This window comes from Triticum dicoccoides, chromosome 1A, assembly GCF_002162155.2.
Source record: "Triticum dicoccoides isolate Atlit2015 ecotype Zavitan chromosome 1A, WEW_v2.0, whole genome shotgun sequence".
NCBI lineage: Eukaryota > Viridiplantae > Streptophyta > Magnoliopsida > Poales > Poaceae > Triticum > Triticum dicoccoides.
In genome coordinates this window covers 468,227,195-468,246,866 of record NC_041380.1, presented here as the reverse complement: position 1 = coordinate 468,246,866, position 19,672 = coordinate 468,227,195, and the positions used below count along the sequence as shown (strand labels likewise).

Genomic DNA, 19,672 nt, shown 5'->3' with positions numbered 1-19,672 from the left:
GTGTCGTTGATCACGCGTGTCGCCGTTGTTCCTCGATTATAGCTTCTTATCCACCCTATCGCAACTTTTTTGTGTCGTTGATTCCAGGAAAATCGCGGCGACAACACAACCCATTCTCCACTATCGCAATAAATGCCCTGGCTGGTTCCAACTTTTTGTGTCGCTGGTTATAGATTTTGTGCCGCTGGTTTGACGGCAACTGGCGGTTGTAGCTCCGCCGGCCTCCGGTTGTAGCACCGCCCCATGCCGGTTGCAGCTCACCGGCTGCCGGTTGTAGCACGGCCCCATGCCGGTTGTAGCTTGTTGTTGTATCATCGCCCTCTATCGATTGCAAATCGTCGGTCGCCGGTTGTAGCATTGCCCTATGACGGTTGCAGCTCGCCGACCGCCCTTTGCAGTACCGCCCCGTGCCGGTTCCACCACGCTGGCCGCCGGTTGTAGCACCGCCCGATGTCAATTGCAGCTCACTGGCCGTCGGTTGTAGCACCGATGATGGTTGGTTCCAGCATCAATGATGGCCGATTCCAGCACGCCATCGCACCGGGGTTGCAGCAGGTCGCCACGCTTGTTACAGCCCTCCTGTCGCTCGCCTCGCAACTCGCCATGGCCTCGCAACGGCACTCTCAACAGCATAGGGGGTGGCGGCGGTCGAGCGTTTGCAGCATCCCTTCGCTCCTCGGGTGCGAGGACCTTGAATCCAACGACGGTCTGCCTCTCGCACACCATCGGCAAATATGAGTGGTAGGAGAGAGGCGCATGGATGGGTGCGGCTATGGAGAGGACCGCAAGGGGGGAGGGGGTGTGAGATGTGCAGTGTTCTCTGTCGAGAGAGAAAAAGGATAAGGAAAGAGAGAGCAACCAGCCGAAAGCCTGGCCGATCGGGCGTACTTAATCGTTTACCATACCTTTTTTTTAGACAAAATCGTTTACCATACATTTTCCGTTACATTTGCCTCACCCGTTGGCCTCGTTAGGCATTTTCTTGATAATGAAGAAAGTGGGCCGATGTTACAGCCTCATGGGCTTGTCGGGGCATACACCCCACCGGAACGGCTATATAAAGAAAAATTCTCAAAAAAAAGGCTATATAAAGAAAAAGAATCTTCTGAAATATAAAGAAAAAGGAAATATTTCTCAAAAAAGAAACATAAAGAAAGATAAACTGGAAAATCTCTTCATGTTTTGTGTGCTGTGTGCACCCTCGCAATATCTGTACTACGTACATGAGAATCACACGAATAAATTCATAATCCAGGCTTGTGGAGGATCACGGGTGGACGTGCCGAAGAAGAAGCTAATTAATTAGGTCTTATATTCGCTTGTTATGCCATGGTCCGTATCATTCTTTTAAATGATTATTATTCTTACATAGATTTCATCATAAGTGTAAGAAAAAGCAACAACGATCCAGCAATATATTTTGGTTGGAACCAACGTTTTCTGGAAAACTAAAAATAAACCAACAGAAAAGATAAACCTTTCTCAGCAATCTATCAAGCTAGGTGGTGGCTATAAGAATAACACGAGGATTTGTGAAGCAAAATTGAAACGAGAAGTATCTGTTGGTTTGCAATCTCCAACTCCAGTCATATAACGAATCACTCGTACGTATGCACAGCTTCAACCAAAACTTACACTATTGCACTTGACCCACAAAGCATGAACCAAAAGTACGCATCTACCGGACTACGGCGTACGTGTTCGGCCGTCACGCGGCGCCGGCGCCGATGCAGGCGAAGGCGCGGACGCTCCTGGCCTTGGGCAACGGCATCCGCCGGCCCGGCGAGAGCCCCACCTGGCCGGCCAGCTCCTCCAGCGACCGGTTCCGCCCGTGCGCCTGCGCCGACGCCGGGGCGGCGGTGGCGCGGAGCGGCGACCGCAGCTCCTGCTCCAGCCAGCGCCGCCTCTGGTCCGTGTCGCCGAGGTCCACGTCGTCCTCCGCGTCCGCGCCCCGGTAGGCGGCGGCCCGGCTGCCGCTCCGGCGGTGCTCCTTGATGGCCTTGTAGATGAAGGGGATGAGGCCTTCCACCCGTGAGCTGCCCATGATCGCGAGAGGTGAGAGGGGTTGGTGAGGAACGATGGGTGTGTGTGGGCGGGTTCGGTTCAGCCTACTCTTGACCTCTCAGCCTCTCGGCTCTCGGGGCCGGGAGATTGGTTGGGTGGGCCATTTTATACCGACCGACCGAGCTCCTCCATCCTCAGTCCCACGCGGTTTTTTTTTTTAGGGTGTCCCACGCGGATTGAAATGGTAAGCAATTAGTAGTAGTTGCACTTGCACCTTGCACGCCAATTGGAGGGAAAGAAATAGAAGGTCATCAATTCAGGCGGACGGCGCAGATCACATACATAGCATTTCTGCGTCGATCAAGACCGTCAGTTGCATGCTATTTTTTTCCCAGAATACTGAATGAATGATCTCCTAAAATAGGCTAAAATACGCACGTGTCGCCTTCTCACAACCAACGCTAATGGCAAATTCAATCCTATCCTAATACACAGCGTTATCTGTCGTCACATCACATCAACACATCGCGAGCGAAGCCCGAGTCTTTTGCGTGCGACGCCTTGCCTCTGGGTTATTTTACGGTTCGATGATGTTGCGATTTGGCGATATACACGTTTTCTAATGGCTGTGGCTTCTTAGGTATAGCAGCTGCTGAAAGTTTCGTCCGGGGTAGGAATTTGGACGGACGACTTTTGCTTTCAGATGACGTCTTGGGATTGGCCGAGAACATGTCCGTTGCTTGCCGTGGCAGGTTACAGCGCACTATAAGCAGTGACCCCCCTTCTTCCCCCTTGATTAGCTGGTTAGCCGCCTACCATTACAAAACGAACTGGTCGTCAACTGAAAGTATACTGCACATGGTGGACGGAAAGAATGTTTCATGGTTGAAGGGTTACAGATGCTGACGGTATATTCTTACCCGACCGGTGGCGCTAGATGCTAAGAGCAACTCCAATGGGGCGATCCAAACAGACGGCGTATTTGTCCGCTTTTTGTCCATTTGGGTCAGCCGCCCGTTCGGCTTTCGCCCAGTTTTGTATTTGGGTCGGCAATGTGCCCAACGCGCCGACCCATTTCATGTCCACATTCAACTTTTGAATTAAAAAAGGCTCGCGGCCGATCATGCCAGCGGCCATGTCTCATGCCGGCACTATGCCAGCACCGGCATACAATGTCGGTTTCAGAAAATACCACAGCTCCTGCTGGCGCACTCGCTCGCCAGCCGGCCGGCACACATGCCAGCATGCAAAAAATGGTGGGACTTGGAGTTTGACCACGCCACCGCGGCTCCCGTGGTCATGCCGGCACACCTGCCGGCATACAAAAAGATGGCCCTCGACGCCAAGATCAGTCGTCCTGAAACTTGAGCATGTCGGCCTGCATCTTCTCGAACCACGGCCTTTTCCTTGGCGACAAGGCGTTGAGATCCACCTTCATGATCTCCACCCCGGTCATCATGCTTGCAAGAGCCACTTCTTTCGCCTTTGTCTTGGCGTTGGCGGCCTCGATCTCTAGCATCTTCGCTTGCTTCTCGGCCTCGAGCTCGAACATCTTGGCTTGCTTCTCGGCGTGAAGCTCAAGCCTCCTCCTTTGGATCTCCATGAAAGCGCTCATTTGCTCTTCTTTGAAACGCCGGCACTCCTCCTCCCTTGAGTCCTTCTTATTCATCATGCCGTCCACGCTTGCGATCAAGGCGTTGGTGGCCGCATCTCGCTTGTCCTCCTTCTTGGAGTTGGTCTTCCCCCGCGGTCGTGCCGGCTCGCCCTCCCCAACATCCTCCACGGCGCCCTTCCCCCCACGTGCCTTGAGCGCGGCATATTGTGCCTTGAACTTCTCTTCGTCCTTGATGACACGATAGCAATGGGAGAGGTTGAAGCACTTGCCATTGTGTTGAACCTTGAATGCCTCCAAAGCTTGAAATGCCTACAAAATGTTTCCATGCAAGCATATGGGCAAGTGATAGCAAATGAAGACGTAAAAAAATGATCTTGATGGCACAAAAGAGGCCGACTTGCTTGCTATCATACCATGTCTTGCACGCCGATGCCGCTCACGGGGCGAGTCTTGACGCTCTCAAGGGTGGAACAAAACTTGTTGCACTCTAGTTGGATTACCCTCCACCGCTTGGAAATGGAGACCCACCCGCGCGTGCTCACAATTGGTAGGGTGGAAACTTCTTGCGCTCATGAAACTCGTGGTGCACACCAGTCCAAAAGGTTGAATGCTTTTGCTCGGCGCCCGTCTTTGGGTCTTGTCCAATGTCTCGCCAACACTCGCATAGAAGCTTGTCCTCGGCAGCTGTGTACGCCTTCGTGTGTTCGCTCTTGCGCTTCGGCTTCGGCCCGGCGGCTTGGTTGGCGAGCTCGTCCTCGAACAAAGGCTCCACTTCGATGTCGCACTCGTCCTTTTCCTCTAGCCCATAGTCGTCCGGGAACTCATGGTCGAGGGGGAAGCCGTCCAGGTCGACGCCGACCTGATCACGCATGAAGGCCGCCTGAACGGGATCATAGCCAGCGGCCGGCGTGAACGCCCCGCGGTCGTCCTGGCTTTGCGTCTCCTCGGGATCGTAGCCAGCGCCCGGCGCACCACCCTCGAAGATGAGGTGTTGCATGTAGTCCTCGTCGATGGCGGACGGCATTTCCTCGAACAGGTTGCGGGCGTCCGGGAGACCGCCGGCCGGCGTCTGTCGCGTGCGTTTCCTCGCGCCGCCGAACGACGAGCCACCGACCACCGGGATGGCGTTGAGGTCGATGGGCGTGGGCGCGGGTGTGGAAGGCGCGACCACGCTCACGTCGGGTGAGCACTCCCCGGAGAGGCGGGAGGCCTGCGGGTAGACGTGGAAGCCGGGGACCGGGTTGCAAGCCGATGCGCGGGGTGAGTCGGGCATCACCATCCGAGGAAATGCCGACGAGCCGGTGCTGGCCGCGGCGACGACGGCTTGGACGAGGTGGTGCTGGCTAGGGTTTACCCCAAGCATGTAAAGCGCCTCCCTCGTTGCAGCGCGACGCGGGCGTGGGTGAACTCCTGCTGCACGGCGGCGGCGGCGGCCTGCGCAGCGGCCTCATCCCTCGCGTCTGCGGCGTGCCTCCGGCCCTTCCTCTTGGCCGACTTCCTTGCCCGTTGTTCGGGCGTCAGCGCCTTCTTCGGCTTGATCGCCGCGGCGGTCTTGCGCGGGCACGAGGCTTGCCTTTCCCGGAGGGGGTGACGGCGCCGGACGAGGTGAAGGAGGCGAGGCCGCCGGCGGCGTCGAGGTCGAGGTCGATGGCGTCCTTCATCGCTGGTTGGGGGCGGGGGGCGCGCGCTGGCGGGAGCGTTTTTGGGAAAATGGGGGGAAATGGTTGTGGCTGGCACCGACAGGCGGGTCCGGGAAAAGGAGTAGGCGCGCGCGCGTCCATCTCGTGTCCGCACCGACGCAAATCCGGCTAAAAAATGAGCCTGGAATGGGTCGCCCGCGGACGAAAAACGGACGCGTGTCCGTTTGAGTCGGCGCGTTGGGGCGCCACTTCTGTCCGTGCCGACCCAAACGAACGCGGGCGGACGAAATAGGTCGCCCCATTGAAGTTGCTCTAATAATGTATCACAATCTGTTTTCGCGTCTTTCTTGAAGGGAAGAATGTTTCAGGGAAGGACTACAGTACACATGATAGAGACTAGAGAGGCTAACAGCACCGGTGAGATTAACTCTTTTGAATCAAGTAGATTATTTACGATTGATTGTTTTGTTTTGATTTTATTTGTGCTAGCTTGTGTTTTAACTATGTTCTGAAAGTGTTTTTTCGTTCGTACATCGTGTCGGGTTGCTGTCGGAGACGATAGAGAGTAGAGTTGTTTGGCGCATAATGGTTTAATTATACAATGTTTGAACCACGTCTAGTTGGCAACGCCCAACAAGATTACAACAGCTAATCACTTTTTACCATTTCATTTATTCCCACTTGATTATTTGGAAGAGGATTCCGCGTTCTATCATGAAATGGCTATTGTCAGACTTCTGTTGCGCCCGCACTTCTCTTTCCTGCCCTAGTCAAAAAGGTCTGCTAATTATCTTGCCCTGCTTTATACTCCATATGTTTCTAAATATAAGTCTTTTTAGAGATTTCAATGGATACATGTAGTATATAGACATAGTTTAGAGTGTAGATTCACTAATTTTGCTCCGTATGTAGTTTATATTAAAATCTCTAAAAATACTTATATTTAGGATAGAAAGCAAAGGATAGTCTCCTTTCATCGTGTACAAAATCGGCCGAGGTGAGTAGGTGACTGATTTACTGCTTGGTTGCACTTAAAATTTACTGTCGACGCAAAACCAACCGTGCAAATGAAAATCATCATCTACCAAAATGAAAAATCAACATTGCAAAAGAAAAGAGTGCCCTAACTCTGGGTTCGCTGCTTTGTTTGTCAATTCCAAAATGAAGGATAGACTGCCTTCATAATCATTGCCGCACTAGATTGGAAACTGAAAAGTGAAGAAAAATAAGGTACTAGACTGAGTGAAACTGAATGACCATAGCTATATATACTCAAATATGATATATGTGAAAATACTGAGAATAAGGCCGTCACCATGCAAGCTCACAACTGAATAAAAAGAAACTGAATAATGAAAAAATTGACTGTAAAATAAGACAAATATAAATAAACTCTCGGTATTGATAGACTGAACAACGATACAAGCTCACAGACTAAGTAAAAACAGAAGCCATGGAGAAACTGTAAGCAAACAACACATAGCTTCCAAACCTTCTTGTGATCTCAGTACACACACCTAACATAAACATAGGACGCACAAGAAATGCACCTGAGCAAAGCACCAACACATCAGATTAGCTAACCAAATGTCTTAAACTAGTCACACTGCACTCCAATTCCACACACTGTTTGGGCAGCTGAGCTAAGGAGTCTAGTACTCTAGTCCTCACCGGAGTAGTCAGATTCGCTCGGCTCCGATGCATCTTCATCCTCGGACTCCTCATCGTCGCTACTGGAATCCATGTAGACTGTTATCACCTTCCGCTCCCAAAATCGATGTAGACTGTTGTCATCTAGTACTATACATGTACTATGTACTATACGGAAGGTGACAACGGTCTACATAGATCATTATATAAACCTAGCAAGATGGAATCTAGTTTTGTAGAGCTCGACACGGGGAATCCAACGGTGAAAACGGTTCAAGATTTGAACTCACGGTTTAAGAGATAAAACTTTTGAATAAACAGATCTACGAAAAAAAAGAAAAATTTACAGGTTACGACAAGTGACACACCTGGGAAGTTGGGAATAAACTTTGCAAAGAGTGTTCCCTAATTAGTGATTTCTGTCGTGTCCAGCAAGCGGCACGCTAGGGGTCGTGCCTGGGCCTGGAAGCGAGGCATACGGGCTCGGCATGGCACGACCTGTTATTATTATTATTATTATTATTATTATTATTATTATTATATATGACCTAAAACAACCCAATAAACCTAAAAATATAGCACAACAGGCTAAACAGCATGTGGCCCAGACATGCCACGGCCGGCAGCCCATTTACTAAATGTGTTGCGCCAAGGCCAACCCATTTACTAAATGTGTTGTGCCAGGGAGCAAGGCACGCGGGTCGGCACAACACGACCTATGTAGTAAACGTGCATGTGTGGGCCGTGTCATGCCAGGCACGATTAGCACGGCCCAGGGAGTGTCGTGTCGTGCTGGCCCATTTGGCCAGCTCTGCGCGAGCCCGATGCATCTGGGTTCGGGCTTAGGGTCCTTAGGGCCTTGTTTAGTCAAGGATTAATCCATGTGGATTAGCCCGAGCCACCCGGGCCATCCTAGGCAGACTGTTGCACGTGGATTGAAATTTAGCTATTTGGTTTGGATTAAGGCGGGGAAAGCCCGGGACCTCGGATCGAACCTAGCACCTCCCGGTGGTGAACCTCGTCGCTTGCCATTGGATGTTCCTGAGCTTTGGTGTCGATATAGGTAGCGCGGTGTATATGAACTGCAAGTTGTGACAGATATAAACATTTCCTTGCAATTTTAAATGTGATTTTCTTAAAACAAAAATATTTTTGAAAGATAAACATTTTAAAATTTGCGATTTCTTTAAAAGAAACTAAAAAATAAAAAATAGGAAAAACAATTGAAATTACGAACAATATTTTGAAAACACGGATATTTTCTGGAATTCCCCAAACAATTTATGAATTTCCGATTTTTTGTGAAAACGTGACCGTTTTCTGAATTTGTAGGTAAATTTCAAAAATGAGAACACTTTTTTGAATTTACGAAAATAAAATAAAATGCAAACACTTTTTGAAATTCTTTTTTTAATATCGAACATTTTTTAAAGTAAGCAAATAGGTTTTGAATTTCTGAAAAAATATCGAAAATTCTAAACAAAAGTTGAAAACAAGAACATTTTTTGGAAATTTTATCAAATCTAAAAAATTAAAAATATTTTTTATATCTATGAACATTTTTTGAAAAGGAAAAGTAAACTTGAAAAAAATTAAAAAGGAAAAATAAAAGAAACAGAAAAAATAAAAATCAAATGGGTCGGCCCAGTCGCGGGCGCCCTGTGCGAAGCCCCGACAATTTTCTGCATCGTGCGGCAAATAGGGGTATTGGAGGTCCCGCAGACTAGGAAGTCTCATGATTTTCTATTGAGCGAGGCCACAGAGCCGAACCAAGTAGAATGGGCCGTCTCACTCGCGTCTTCGCCTCCTCCCCGACCCACCGACCCGGCGGCGGCCCCCACCCATTCCGGCGACCGCACCATGGCCCCACGGCCGGAGCTGATGGACGAGCTCGTCGGCGAGGTCCTCCACCTCCTTCCTCCTTCCGAGCCCGAGCACCTCTTCCGCGCCGCCCTCGTCTGCAAGTCGTGGCTCCGCGTCGTCTGCGACCCCTCCTTCCGCCGCCGCTACCGCGCCTTCCACGGAGCCCCTCCCCTCCTCGGCCTCCTCCAGAGGTTCCAGGTCCTCCAAGAAAGGCCCGCGCCCCGCTTCACCTCCACCACGTCGATGCCGGACTTCCCCTACCCGGGCTCCGACGGCCAGGGCAAGCACCCCGTCCCCCTCGACTGCCGCCACGGCCGCGTGCTCATCCACATGGTGCAGGACGAGGGCCTGGTCTTCGTCGTCTCGGACCCCGTCACGGGCGACCGGCACGTCCTACCCGCGCCGGGCATCGTCTGGCTCATCTGCACCGCCGCGGTCTTCTGCGCCGCCGATGGCTGCCAGCATCTCGACTGCCAAGGCGGCCCCTTCCGCGTGGCCTTCCTGGCCACCGACGACGCCGGCCGCCAGGTTAAGGCGAGCGTGTACTCGTCGGTGACAGGCGAGTGGAGTGCGCCAGTGTCTCTTGACGATGGCTGCGACCTGCGAGTGCTACGCCCAGCACATGCGAGACGACATTGCAGAAAACCTCTACCACCTGCCCTATGTCATGCCCCGGCGAATAGCTGTCATTGGAGATGAAGTCTACTTCACACTTCGGTCCGCTCACAAAATCGTACAACCTGCCAAACAACTGCCTATCCATGATTAACCCGCCGCCACACACTAGGAGCCCAATTGCTCTCATGGTGATGGAGGACAGTTCGCTGGGGTTTGCCTGCACTGAGAGTTCTACTCTTTATCTGTGGTCAAGGAAGGTGAATTCAGAAGCAGCTGCTGAATGGGTAAAATGCAGGAGCATCGAGCTGGAGACAATTGTGCCCGTCGTGGATCCAGATTACCAACCATTTGTGGTTGGTTCCGCAGAGGGTGTGGGTGTCATCTTCATCAACACAGATGCTGGCTTATTCACTCTAGAGCTCAAGTCAGGGCGAGTCAGGAAGGTTGACGAGCCCGCACACTACTTTAGCGTCCTGCCCTACATGAGCTTCTACACTCCAGGTATTGCTGCTAGACCTTGCTTCTTGTCTATTGTCTTGCATTTTCGTTACGGCTTCTGTATGTTTGCTTATTTAGCTGGTTGTGGTTTGTGAATAATTAGTCGTAATGAAAGTAATATATGTTTGTTATATGTATATTCACATATGAATCTTGCCAAGGACAATTCTCTGTGATAGAGAAAACTTAATATATGACGCTGGAAAACATAATGTGGTTTATGATATGAGATTTTGACATGTGAAGGACCATGACCATGCATTGGTCGAATTGCTAAATATGTACACAATTCACAAACATGTTGGTCTCGTACTATCCTGTTACCTTCCGTCAGACTTTCTTATAAATAACCATCTCTTATTTTGTGGCATAGCTGAAGGTCACATCTCAAACCCAGTGTTGTAACCATTGGAATTGGTGCTAGCATATAGCTCACCAAAGTAAAATGCTGACTTGGAGTTTGTTATGAGTTTTGTACATGATATATTTTATATCATGGCACATTGTTATCGTTAATACGGATTAACTGATCAAAGTGTGCTGCTGGTTTCTTTCAGAGCTGCTACTATTAAGTGTGAAGTCGTTTATTCTCTGTTCAGCAGTTTACTTACAAATTGTGCAAGTCCTTACAATTAATTGATGTTGTCTTGTTGAATTCGTCCTGGTCATAATGTCAAAAGGTTGTATTTCAGATTAATACGTGAGGCATATTTCATCTACTGTTTGCCTAATTCCTGCCTCAGCTACTTGGAACAGAGAAATTATGTGTAATCTATGTCGTCTCCCTTTCATGAAATTTTAGTATAATGTTGATCTTGTCTTTCAAAGGTAGCAGTACCAGACTTCTTGGAAAAACAATTGGTGGGTAAGGAACTTAGTTTCACCACAAAGCGTTTAGCATTTGTAAATAGATTCTAACAGGTGTGGAACTCGGATGTTTTTCACTTTTACTAAAAACTTGGAAATTGATGTTGGGATGTCCTGTCATAAAATAAGTCACCTCTTGTTTCTGTAGCCATTTTCAAATTGTGGACTCGGGACCGGTATTCTTCTGTGCTATTACATGCAACATTACCCCTGGAATAAAATGTCTCTTTTTTGCTACTGCTGTTGATTGGTCAAATAGTTGGTGAAGCATGAAGTGCATGCTTGGTTCAAATAGAGATTGCTAAGTATTTAGTCAACCTTGGTTAAAAAAGAGATTGCTAATATTTATTCAGCCTTGTTGGTATTGCATTATCACTTTACATTGCTTCACATTTTTCGTTAAGATGCATTAAATTACTTTCTGGTATAGCTGAAGCTCACATGTCCAATGCAGTCTTGTAACCTCTGGAACTAGTTGTACATACAGCCGCACATCAAATTACAAATTCTGAGATGTACAGTTGGTTACGAGTTTTCTGCTTGGTGTTTTTTTTCAGATCGTGGCATATTGTTGGCGCTATCGAAGACCCACTGATCTCTGATGTGCCGCTCAATAGTGATGAATTGCAAATGGGCAAACCCATCATCTTTAGTCTGCTGCCGTCGGCTTCTTCCAAGCTACTAATACCAGGTTGTGTTTTGTTTCTGTTGAGGAGTTTAAGCATGAAGGGTGGAAGTCAATTGTTATGCAGTTTAAGCGTGAATCGTGCAAGCTACCATGTTTGTTGACTGTGGTTCTCATGTCGAATTCGTCCTGACCACGTCAGAGCACGAACTGTATTGCTGTTTAGCATATAGGCGTACTTCTGTTGCTGTTTGCTTAAATGCTTGAGTCAGCTACATGAAACCTAGAAAGCTCTGCGCCATTTCCATTTTCTGGAAAAAAAATGTAATGGCACGCAATGTTTTCCTTGTCTTGGAAAATGCCGTCAACTAGGCACTAGCAGGGCAAGGGTTTTTCCTCGACACAATTGCTCTTCATTCGTTTTGGTAAACAGTGTGGTTCAGAATGCATTGAAATGCGCTCTGGGCTATGCTGATACGCTGAGCACCAACACCACCATGGTGATTTTCAAAAGGGATTTACTTCGCTAGAAGTCAATCGTGTGTTTTGTTGTGTTTGGAGGACATAATAATCAACAGGCTCCATGGGCACTGCCTTCATAATCGTTGCCACAATATGAATGAGCACTGCAAGGCTCCATGGGCAAAATTTTAAAGGGTGAAGTGCTCAACTGAAATATAATGCGGAACTAAGAAACTGAGGTACTAGACTGAATGAAACTGAATGACCATATCTACATGTACTCAATCCCACGTAAAGGAAAAATATGATGTGTGGAAATACTGAGAATAAGGCCGTCGCAATGCAAGCTCACAACTGAATAACAAGAAACTGGAATGATGAAAAAATTGACTGTAGAATAAGACAGATACAAACAAACTCTTAGACTGAACAACGATACAAGCTCACAGACTAAGTAGGAACAGAAGCCATGGAGAAACTGTAAGCAACAACACATAGCTTCCAAACCTTCTTGTGACATCAGTACACACATCTAACATAAACATAAGACGCACAAGAAATGCACCTGAGCAAAGCACCAACACATGAGATCAGCTAACCAAATGTCTTAGAAACCAGTCACACTGCACTCCAATTCCACACACTGTTTGGAGCAGCTGAGCCAACGAGTCTAGTACTCTAGTCCTCACCGGAGTAGTCAGATTCGCTCGGCTCCGACGCATCTTCATCCTCGGACTCATCATCTTCGCTCCCAGAATCCGCGTAGACTACCGTCACCTTCCTCTCCCTTACTGTCCTTCTCGGTGCAACCGGCTCAGCAGAGCTGCCGGAAGGAGGAGCCTCGGCATCTTCTGCCCCTGTTGAAGCGCTCGCCGCTCTCTGCAGAAGCGAGCCACTCTTCTTGTTGAAGGGGGAGGACCTGATCCTGCGGACCTTCTTCTCAGGGGAAGGAGCGCTGAGGTTGCTGTCATCAGTAGGCTTGAGTATTTCCTCCATCACTTTCTGCTTCATGACTTTGCTCTGAGCCGGCGCCCTCTTCCTGATGGTGGTAGCCTTCGGCTTCTCAGCAGCAGGCTTTCTTCCCTTGGTCTTCTTCTCAAGTTCCATGGAAGACTCCCCACCCTCGCTCTCATGGTGGGGCTCTGCCATGTCTTCGTCATCGGACTCAGCTAGGGATGACATGGCCTTCTTCGCTGCGCCTCTCTTGCTTGGTCCGTTCCTCCCTTTCTTTGCCTTCTGCTGTTCTTCTGTTTCCATGGCTGCACAAGTGATTACGCCATCAGCTTATAAACTTCTAAAATATGGACATCTTATGTTCACAAACGCAACATTATGTCAGTAGCCATTACCACTAGGTTCTGGAGAGGAGTCGTCAAGATTATAAGCGGCCAGACGGTCTTTGAGATGAGCCACTTCGTCGTCCTCTTCATCTTTCACCGGTGCACTTGCCTATGAAATTGTTACATTGACTTGTTATAAAGCAGCTAATAAACTATGCCACGCAGAGTGAGACAAGGTTTGATCGAGGAACCAACCTTCTTGGGTGCTGGTTTCTTCTTTTGCGCTGCAGGTTTCGGATTCGGTGGTTCAAAATCTTCATCGTCGCTCCCAGCCAAATTTGCCTTGAAAATTTTGATTGTTTTATCAGTGAAGGGCAACCAGTATTGCAACTCAAGAAATGTATCAGTTGTGTTACTCTGTACCTTCTGAGACTTGGCCGCAGCCTTCTTAGGCTGTCTCTTGGGTGCTGCATTAGATTCCTTCGCGTTTTTGGCGCGCTTGCGTGATCTGTCATTCTGCTCAGCTTCAAGTTTTGCATCAAGCGCCTGTATCAAAGTCAATGAGTGAGAAGAGCAGTGAAACACATGACGCCGAGCAAAACCTGCTCAAGAGGAAAAAGAAAACATAACAATAGAGAGAAACACTGCTTACATCCAGTTCCTTCTCAAGAGCATCAAGGTCTCTCAGCCAAAGAGTATTTGGCTCTGTATTACTCAGGATATTCAGATCTTCCTCTACCTTATCCTGCTGCGCGATGAGCTCCTTCACCTTCTCCATAGTCAAGGTACCAATAGACATTGCGAGAAGATACTCATAATCACTTGCTGCTGCCTCAACAGGACCCTCATCATTTTCTTCATCTACTTCTGTAGATCCTACAGCAACTGGCTCAGCCGTGGGTTTTTTCTTTGGGAAAGGATCATATTTCTTCTGCTTCAGCTCCAGGAATAGCTCTGCCCTCTTCCTGTTATTGACTATGATGTCCCCAGAAATAACAGCAAGAATAAACCTAACTTTGTTCTTATACTTGAGCAACTCAATCCCCATGTTTTCCAACATTACTTTCTGCACAGCATATGTTAGTTAGTTAGTACAGTAGTTTGCAAATGAACAGCCAAAGGAAAAGGTTAATATGTACCTTTCGTCTGACATAGAAGTCGAGCCTCAAATCAAAGAACTCTTTAAGTACTGTAAAGTTAACATAATATCAGGGGCAAAACCACACGAAAAAGGACTTGTAACTATAATACAGGTCCGTGTTGTTAGAGATACTCACCGTCCTCTGGGGTGTCATATTTTCGGATTTTACCATTTGAGTCAAATAAGTGCATGTTTGTTGTTCCTATTGTGGTAGTCAGCTTGAATTTCTTCTCAAGGCCTTCTTGCTTGGCTATATTCATGTTTTGCTCTGTCAGGATAAGCTCAAAATCTACATCCGCATGATCACACTGCGACCTTATTTCCTGTAAATTGATTCAGTTGAAGAAAGTCAAAACATCTGAAACCCCAAGAGAATGAACTATTTGTACTATGAACTACAGTACCTCTAACAATGGTGGTTCCTTGCTCTTTTCCTTCTCCTTTTCCTTGTCCTTATCCTTTTCCTTCTTCTTGTCCTTGTTCTTGTCCTTGCTCTTTTCCTTTTCCTTAATAGGAATAGGACACATGGATTCAAGAAATTCTTTGTAATCTGTAGTCCAGCGGCGGACGGGAAGCTCAGTAATTTTAAGCCTGGTGTCAGCAACTTCCTCTATAACACCAGTGATGGTATATGTCACACCAGTTGCCTTTGAACTTGTCTCCTTCAAAGAGCCCTGTCAGGTGATGAACAAAATTTTGCATCAAAATCATTTGTTGCATTAAAACAGTCAAACCTATGTAACAGAAATATGCTAGTAAAAGCATCACGCCGACCTTGAACCCCCTGTACCAAGGAACCATTGGTACGATAGTCTCGTTATTTAGCAACCTTTTCAGATTAGCAATAATGTCTCTTGGATTGTAGTTTGGGACATAGGTGCTCCACCCAGTGCCAATGCCTTCACTTCCATTGACCAAAACCATGGGAATGATTGGCATATACCTGAACATAATGTGGCATATTTTAGGTACACAAAAATAAATTGAATTGCAATCATAATTGGCAGGATGAATGTTTGAAGAGATAATATATATATTACCAACTGGGTTCAATTGACTGCCCATCTTCATTCAAATAGTTCAGAAGAACATCATCATCCTTTGGGAAAATTAAGCGGGTGATAGGTTGTAATCTGGTGAAGATGTACCTAGCACTAGCAGCATCTTTGCCCCCCTGAAATGAATGTTAGCAAGCAAAGAAGCATGAGAACCCGTTACAAACAGAGTCATATTGTACTTGGCTTTAACAAAAGCTAACCCACCGCATTCCTGGTACCAAACTGGCCACGGGGCTCCAAAAGATTGATATTATTGCTGCCAACAAAATCCTGAGCCATTCCTATAATTGTGCTTGCTAGACTCTGCTCACCATGGTGGTATGCTGAGTGTTCTGACACATAACCAATAAACTGTGCCACCTGTAGCCAATAAAGGTAACAAATTAAGGAATATGCATGATGATTCCAATACACAAATTCAAAAGCTCTTTGGCGAACCTTTGATTCTTTAACCAAATTCTTCTTGAACGAGCAAAACAAAATCTTCCTCTGTCCTGGTTTAAAGCCATCGACCATTGAAGGTATTGACCGTTCAAGGTCTGCCATCGAGAAGAGAATCAGCTCTTTGTTGATAAAATCACTGTACTTGATGCGTTTCTCCCGTTGGTCAAGGCAAGTTCCAGGCTGCAATATGGTTTGTGTGTTACTATTGATACAGAATAAGGGACTTGTTTCAAACTGGGAAATGATGCAAATATTAAACCTGATAGTTGGTCAGCCAGTCCTTTCTCTCAGCAATCTTTTTCTTGCTGAATGCTAACTCAATAGCCTCACCATCTTCTTTGTCATCTGCCCAGACAAAATCTTTCTTGTGATGGGTAATATCTTCAAAGTAATCCCGACCTTCTTGAGCTGTGCTGGTTCCCAGCCCCTGTACAAGTCAAAACTCTATCAAGACCAAAAATAACTACAGACATCTTTGTTATAGCCCCTTCCAGTAAAAGTAAGGGGGGGAGCACCAAATTTGGCGAAACCATGCAAGAACTGAATGAGGGGCAAAAGGCACACCTTGTAGTACTTTATAGTCCACGAACTTGCATTTCCACCTAAGCTCTCTTTCCATGCTTCATAGTCTGGCATAGAGTAAAATGCCTTGACAGCTTTGCCCTTGGTTGCCTGGAGAAATTAACAAAAGCATTATTTTTTACTGGAGTGACAATACCAATTTGATCTGGCAGGGAGAAATATAAAAAAAAAACTGAATGGTAAATATTAGGATTTAATATGTATTAATGTCTACCTTAACACACAAAAATACATTTGACAACGACCAAAAGACTTGCCTACCTTGATAATTGGAGTGATGAACTCAACCAAGAAAGAAGGAACTTTGAGGAGAGATGGCCACTCTTTGTGAATGAAATTGATCAGCAACCCTTTGATGTGGGAACCATCATGGTCCTGAAATTTCATCAGTTCAATGTAAGCCAAGAAACAACTTCACTTTGACTAATTGAGATAAATTGGAGACGTTGTCAGGCAAACCTGATCTGTCATTATCATGAGGTGGCCGTATCTCAAGCCCTTCGTACTATCGTACTTCTTTTCATGCTGCAGACCTAATATTTTCTTTATATTCTGGATCTCTGCATTCTCCATGAGCTGCTTATGGCTTGCTTCTCTCACATTTAATAATTTACCCCTGAGAGGAAACACGCCATAGTGGTCCCTTCCTACTACACCTATACCAGCCATCTGCAGAGAAAACAGGCTGAACTCTTCAGTATGACAGTGAAACTGTATGCTATGGCATTTAATAGGTTCGTGTTACTCACTGCTAGAGCCTTTGCTGAATCTCCCTCGGTAAGGATCAAGGTGCACTTGTCAGAGTTCTTCCCACCAGCGTCATTTGCATCCTCCAGCTTAGGGATGCCAACAATACTTGTCTTCTTGGTTCCATCAGTCTTCTTCAGTTCCTTGTTTAGTTTGAACTCGGCCCAAGAAAGGAGATTGCTAACAACACCCGAGCCAGAGACTGCAATTGTAAGAAGTGAACAGTATCATTAGTGGTGCAGCCACAATGGACAAATCAAGGATAGCAAAGTTAACTCATCACATACCCTTCTTAAGGAACTCTTCAGAGAGCTCGCATGTGGACCCAAAGCTTGCTTGACGAGTCGTCAAGGTCTCTTTGGTCTGTGAATCAAATGCAGGGTTGTCAATGAGCGCATTAACAAATACCCATAGGTAGCCCTTCACTGTATGCAACTTCATGTTAGCCTGCTTGTTCTTCTTGTTCACAACGCCCATCACATGGCTGGCAATTTGGTTCGCGACGTAGTCAACGTGAGTTCCACCTCTTATGGTTGCAATTCCGTTTACAAAACTGACCTGCAATCCAAACAAAATGTCTGAGGCATAACTACAACAACACACTACAATGGAGCTTCACAGGAAACTAGCCCACACTCACCTGCTGGAACTGGCCTTCACTTAGACTCACACACACCTCCCAACGATCATTTACCTTCTGGTAAATTCTGAAAGGAAGACAAATTTGAACATCAGATATAGTGCTTGTCAGAGCTTTCCGTGGACACGCTCAAACTGGTAAGAGAAAAACTATGTAAAACCTTGGTAGCTCGATGCCTTCTTTGGAAGCAGAGTCGATATACAGTTGCACATAATCTGAGAATCCTTTTACTCCCACCCTCTCGCCGTTCAACTCAACCTTCACCGTTTTGCCAAGGGTGCCTGCCATATCAACTACTCGCTTCATCATGAGTGCCACCACATCAGCTTCGAGCTCGGTCATGTTGAACTTTGCAAGGTCAGGCTTGAAGGTAACTTTGGTCCAGTTCTCTGACTGCTTGCACTTCTTAATCTCAGGCTCCGACTTCTTCCCCATGTTATCAGAGAAAACCTGCACATGCATTTAAGGAGGAATGTCACGATGTATCATGCGCTTGGTAATTAGGGTGGCTGTGCCTAAAGAACTTTCAGGAGACATTAGTTAATGTACAACTACTGGGTGTACCAATCCTGCAGTTAATAGTGAGTGTACAGACTACAACCCTGGTAGTTAGTTTAAATTAACTATGTGTTTTCGTAGTAGTTTTAAACTGATGTGCATATTCATGGTAAACCATACTGAGCAATGCTATAAACTATCAAAGGAAACAAGATTCGGATTAGTAATAATTAAGATCAATGACATAGGACTTAGATGTGCAATACTTATGGCACATCTAGATGTGCTTCAACAAAACTGTTAAGAAAAAGGGTGTGTCTAGGGCACATCTAGATGTGCTTTAGTTATTGCACATCTAAGTGAGTGAATCATGCATAAAGAGGAAAAGGAAAAAGAAAAAAAAAAATATCCACACGAATCTCAACGTAAGATCAATGACATAGGAATTAGATGTGAAAAACGTATGCAAGCAGGTTCTACAGACGAGAAACTTTGAACCAACCCTGCAGAATCTCCAGCCGTTTGCCCAATTAAACAACACACATAGGAACAACGGTCTCGCGCTCCAATACCACCAGATTCTCAACTCTAGAAGCCTCCAGATCTAACTAATCCAGCCCCAAACACTAATCCAGCCCCAGATTAAGAACAACGATCACAACCAGGCGCGCCTCGTTAGTCACATGGCACATCGATTCGCCAGATGCCTCCAGATCTAACCAATCCAGCCCCAAACACCGACCCGAAAACCAGAACATCAGCCGTAAAACGGTCACGGGGTCCACGACTGTCTTACCTGACGGTACCTCTTCTGCCGGCGCCCATCGGCGGTCTCGATGACGAACTCGGTGGAGAAGATGTTGGCGAGCTTGGCGCCGTAGCCGTTCCTGCCGCCGGTGGTCTTGCGCTCGTTGTCGTCGTAGTTGCTGCTGGTGAGGAGGTGGCCGAAGATGAGCTCGGGCACGTAGACGCCCTCCTCCTGGTGGATCTCGACGGGCACGCCGTCCCCGTTGTTGTAGATGGAGATGCAGCAGCCGCCGACGTCGATGTCGACCTTGAGGGAGTCCATGGAGGGGTCGCGCTGCTTGTTGTCCGCAGCGTTGACGAGGATCTCGTCGAAGATCTTGTAGAGGCCGGGGACGTAGGCGACGGGGCGGTGCACCATGGCGCCGCCCTCGTAGACCCAGAGCGGCTGCGTGTGCTTCTGCACCGAGCCGACGTAGGTGTCCGGGCGCAGCAGGATGTGCTCCAGCTGCGTCTTCTTCTGGTAGGTCTCCTCGATGGTCTTCCCCCCGGCGGCGTCCCCCGCGGCGGAGTTGTGCGAGGAGCTGGACTTGAGCGGGGGCTTCTTCGCGGCGGGCGCCATGGCGGCGTGCGCGCGCCGAGGCGGCGTGCGCGCTGGCTAGCGGCTGGGGATTTGGGTGTGGGGGGCTGAGGTAG

At 47.6% G+C, this 19,672-nt stretch overlaps 2 protein-coding genes and 1 pseudogene across 3 annotated transcripts; 1 reads left to right on the top strand and 2 right to left on the bottom strand.

The window, feature by feature from the left end:
* Positions 1-1,322: 1,322 nt before the first annotated feature.
* On the bottom strand, positions 1,323-2,133 carry LOC119279777. Its single transcript, XM_037560905.1, has one exon. It carries the CDS (start codon positions 2,042-2,044, stop codon positions 1,709-1,711), a length of 336 nt encoding a protein of 111 aa, XP_037416802.1. The 5' UTR covers positions 2,045-2,133; the 3' UTR covers positions 1,323-1,708.
* Positions 2,134-9,339: 7,206 nt separating this feature from the next.
* Positions 9,340-11,648, top strand: LOC119279766 (annotated as a pseudogene).
* Positions 11,649-11,779: 131 nt separating this feature from the next.
* Positions 11,780-19,666, bottom strand: LOC119279748 (DNA topoisomerase 2-like). 2 transcript variants are annotated; one of them, XM_037560896.1, is made up of 22 exons: positions 19,029-19,666; positions 17,895-18,184; positions 17,735-17,801; positions 17,382-17,652; positions 17,097-17,296; positions 16,807-17,016; positions 16,609-16,722; positions 16,330-16,437; positions 16,025-16,192; positions 15,760-15,945; positions 15,526-15,681; positions 15,304-15,437; positions 15,038-15,206; positions 14,668-14,937; positions 14,400-14,586; positions 14,262-14,311; positions 13,775-14,188; positions 13,546-13,668; positions 13,378-13,464; positions 13,192-13,291; positions 12,522-13,101; positions 11,780-11,922 (listed from the first exon to the last, which is right to left on the bottom strand). In XM_037560896.1, exons 1-22 carry the CDS (start codon positions 19,596-19,598, stop codon positions 11,907-11,909), a joined length of 4,470 nt encoding a protein of 1,489 aa, XP_037416793.1. In that variant the 5' UTR covers positions 19,599-19,666; the 3' UTR covers positions 11,780-11,906. The 2 variants fall into 2 exon arrangements, with proteins under 2 accessions (XP_037416793.1, XP_037416790.1); XM_037560893.1 differs by lacking the exon at positions 11,780-11,922 and having other exon boundaries at positions 12,213-13,101; positions 13,378-13,668.
* Between the last annotated feature and the right edge of the window lie 6 nt (positions 19,667-19,672).

What these genes read in the sequence shown, in the direction of transcription:
- LOC119279748 (XM_037560893.1), bottom strand. Translation starts at nt 19,598, where the DNA reads ATGGCGCCCGCCGCGAAGAAGCCCCCGCTCAAGTCCAGCTCCTCGCAC. An exon ending in GTGAAGGCCAGTTCCAGCAG is followed by an intron (nt 17,653 to 17,734) that starts GTGAGTGTGGGC and finishes TTTGGATTGCAG; the next exon opens with GTCAGTTTTGTAAACGGAAT. An exon ending in AGTTTGGTACCAGGAATGCG is followed by an intron (nt 15,438 to 15,525) that starts GTGGGTTAGCTT and finishes CATTCATTTCAG; the next exon opens with GGGGGCAAAGATGCTGCTAG.
- LOC119279777 (XM_037560905.1), bottom strand. Translation starts at nt 2,044, where the DNA reads ATGGGCAGCTCACGGGTGGAAGGCCTCATCCCCTTCATCTACAAGGCC.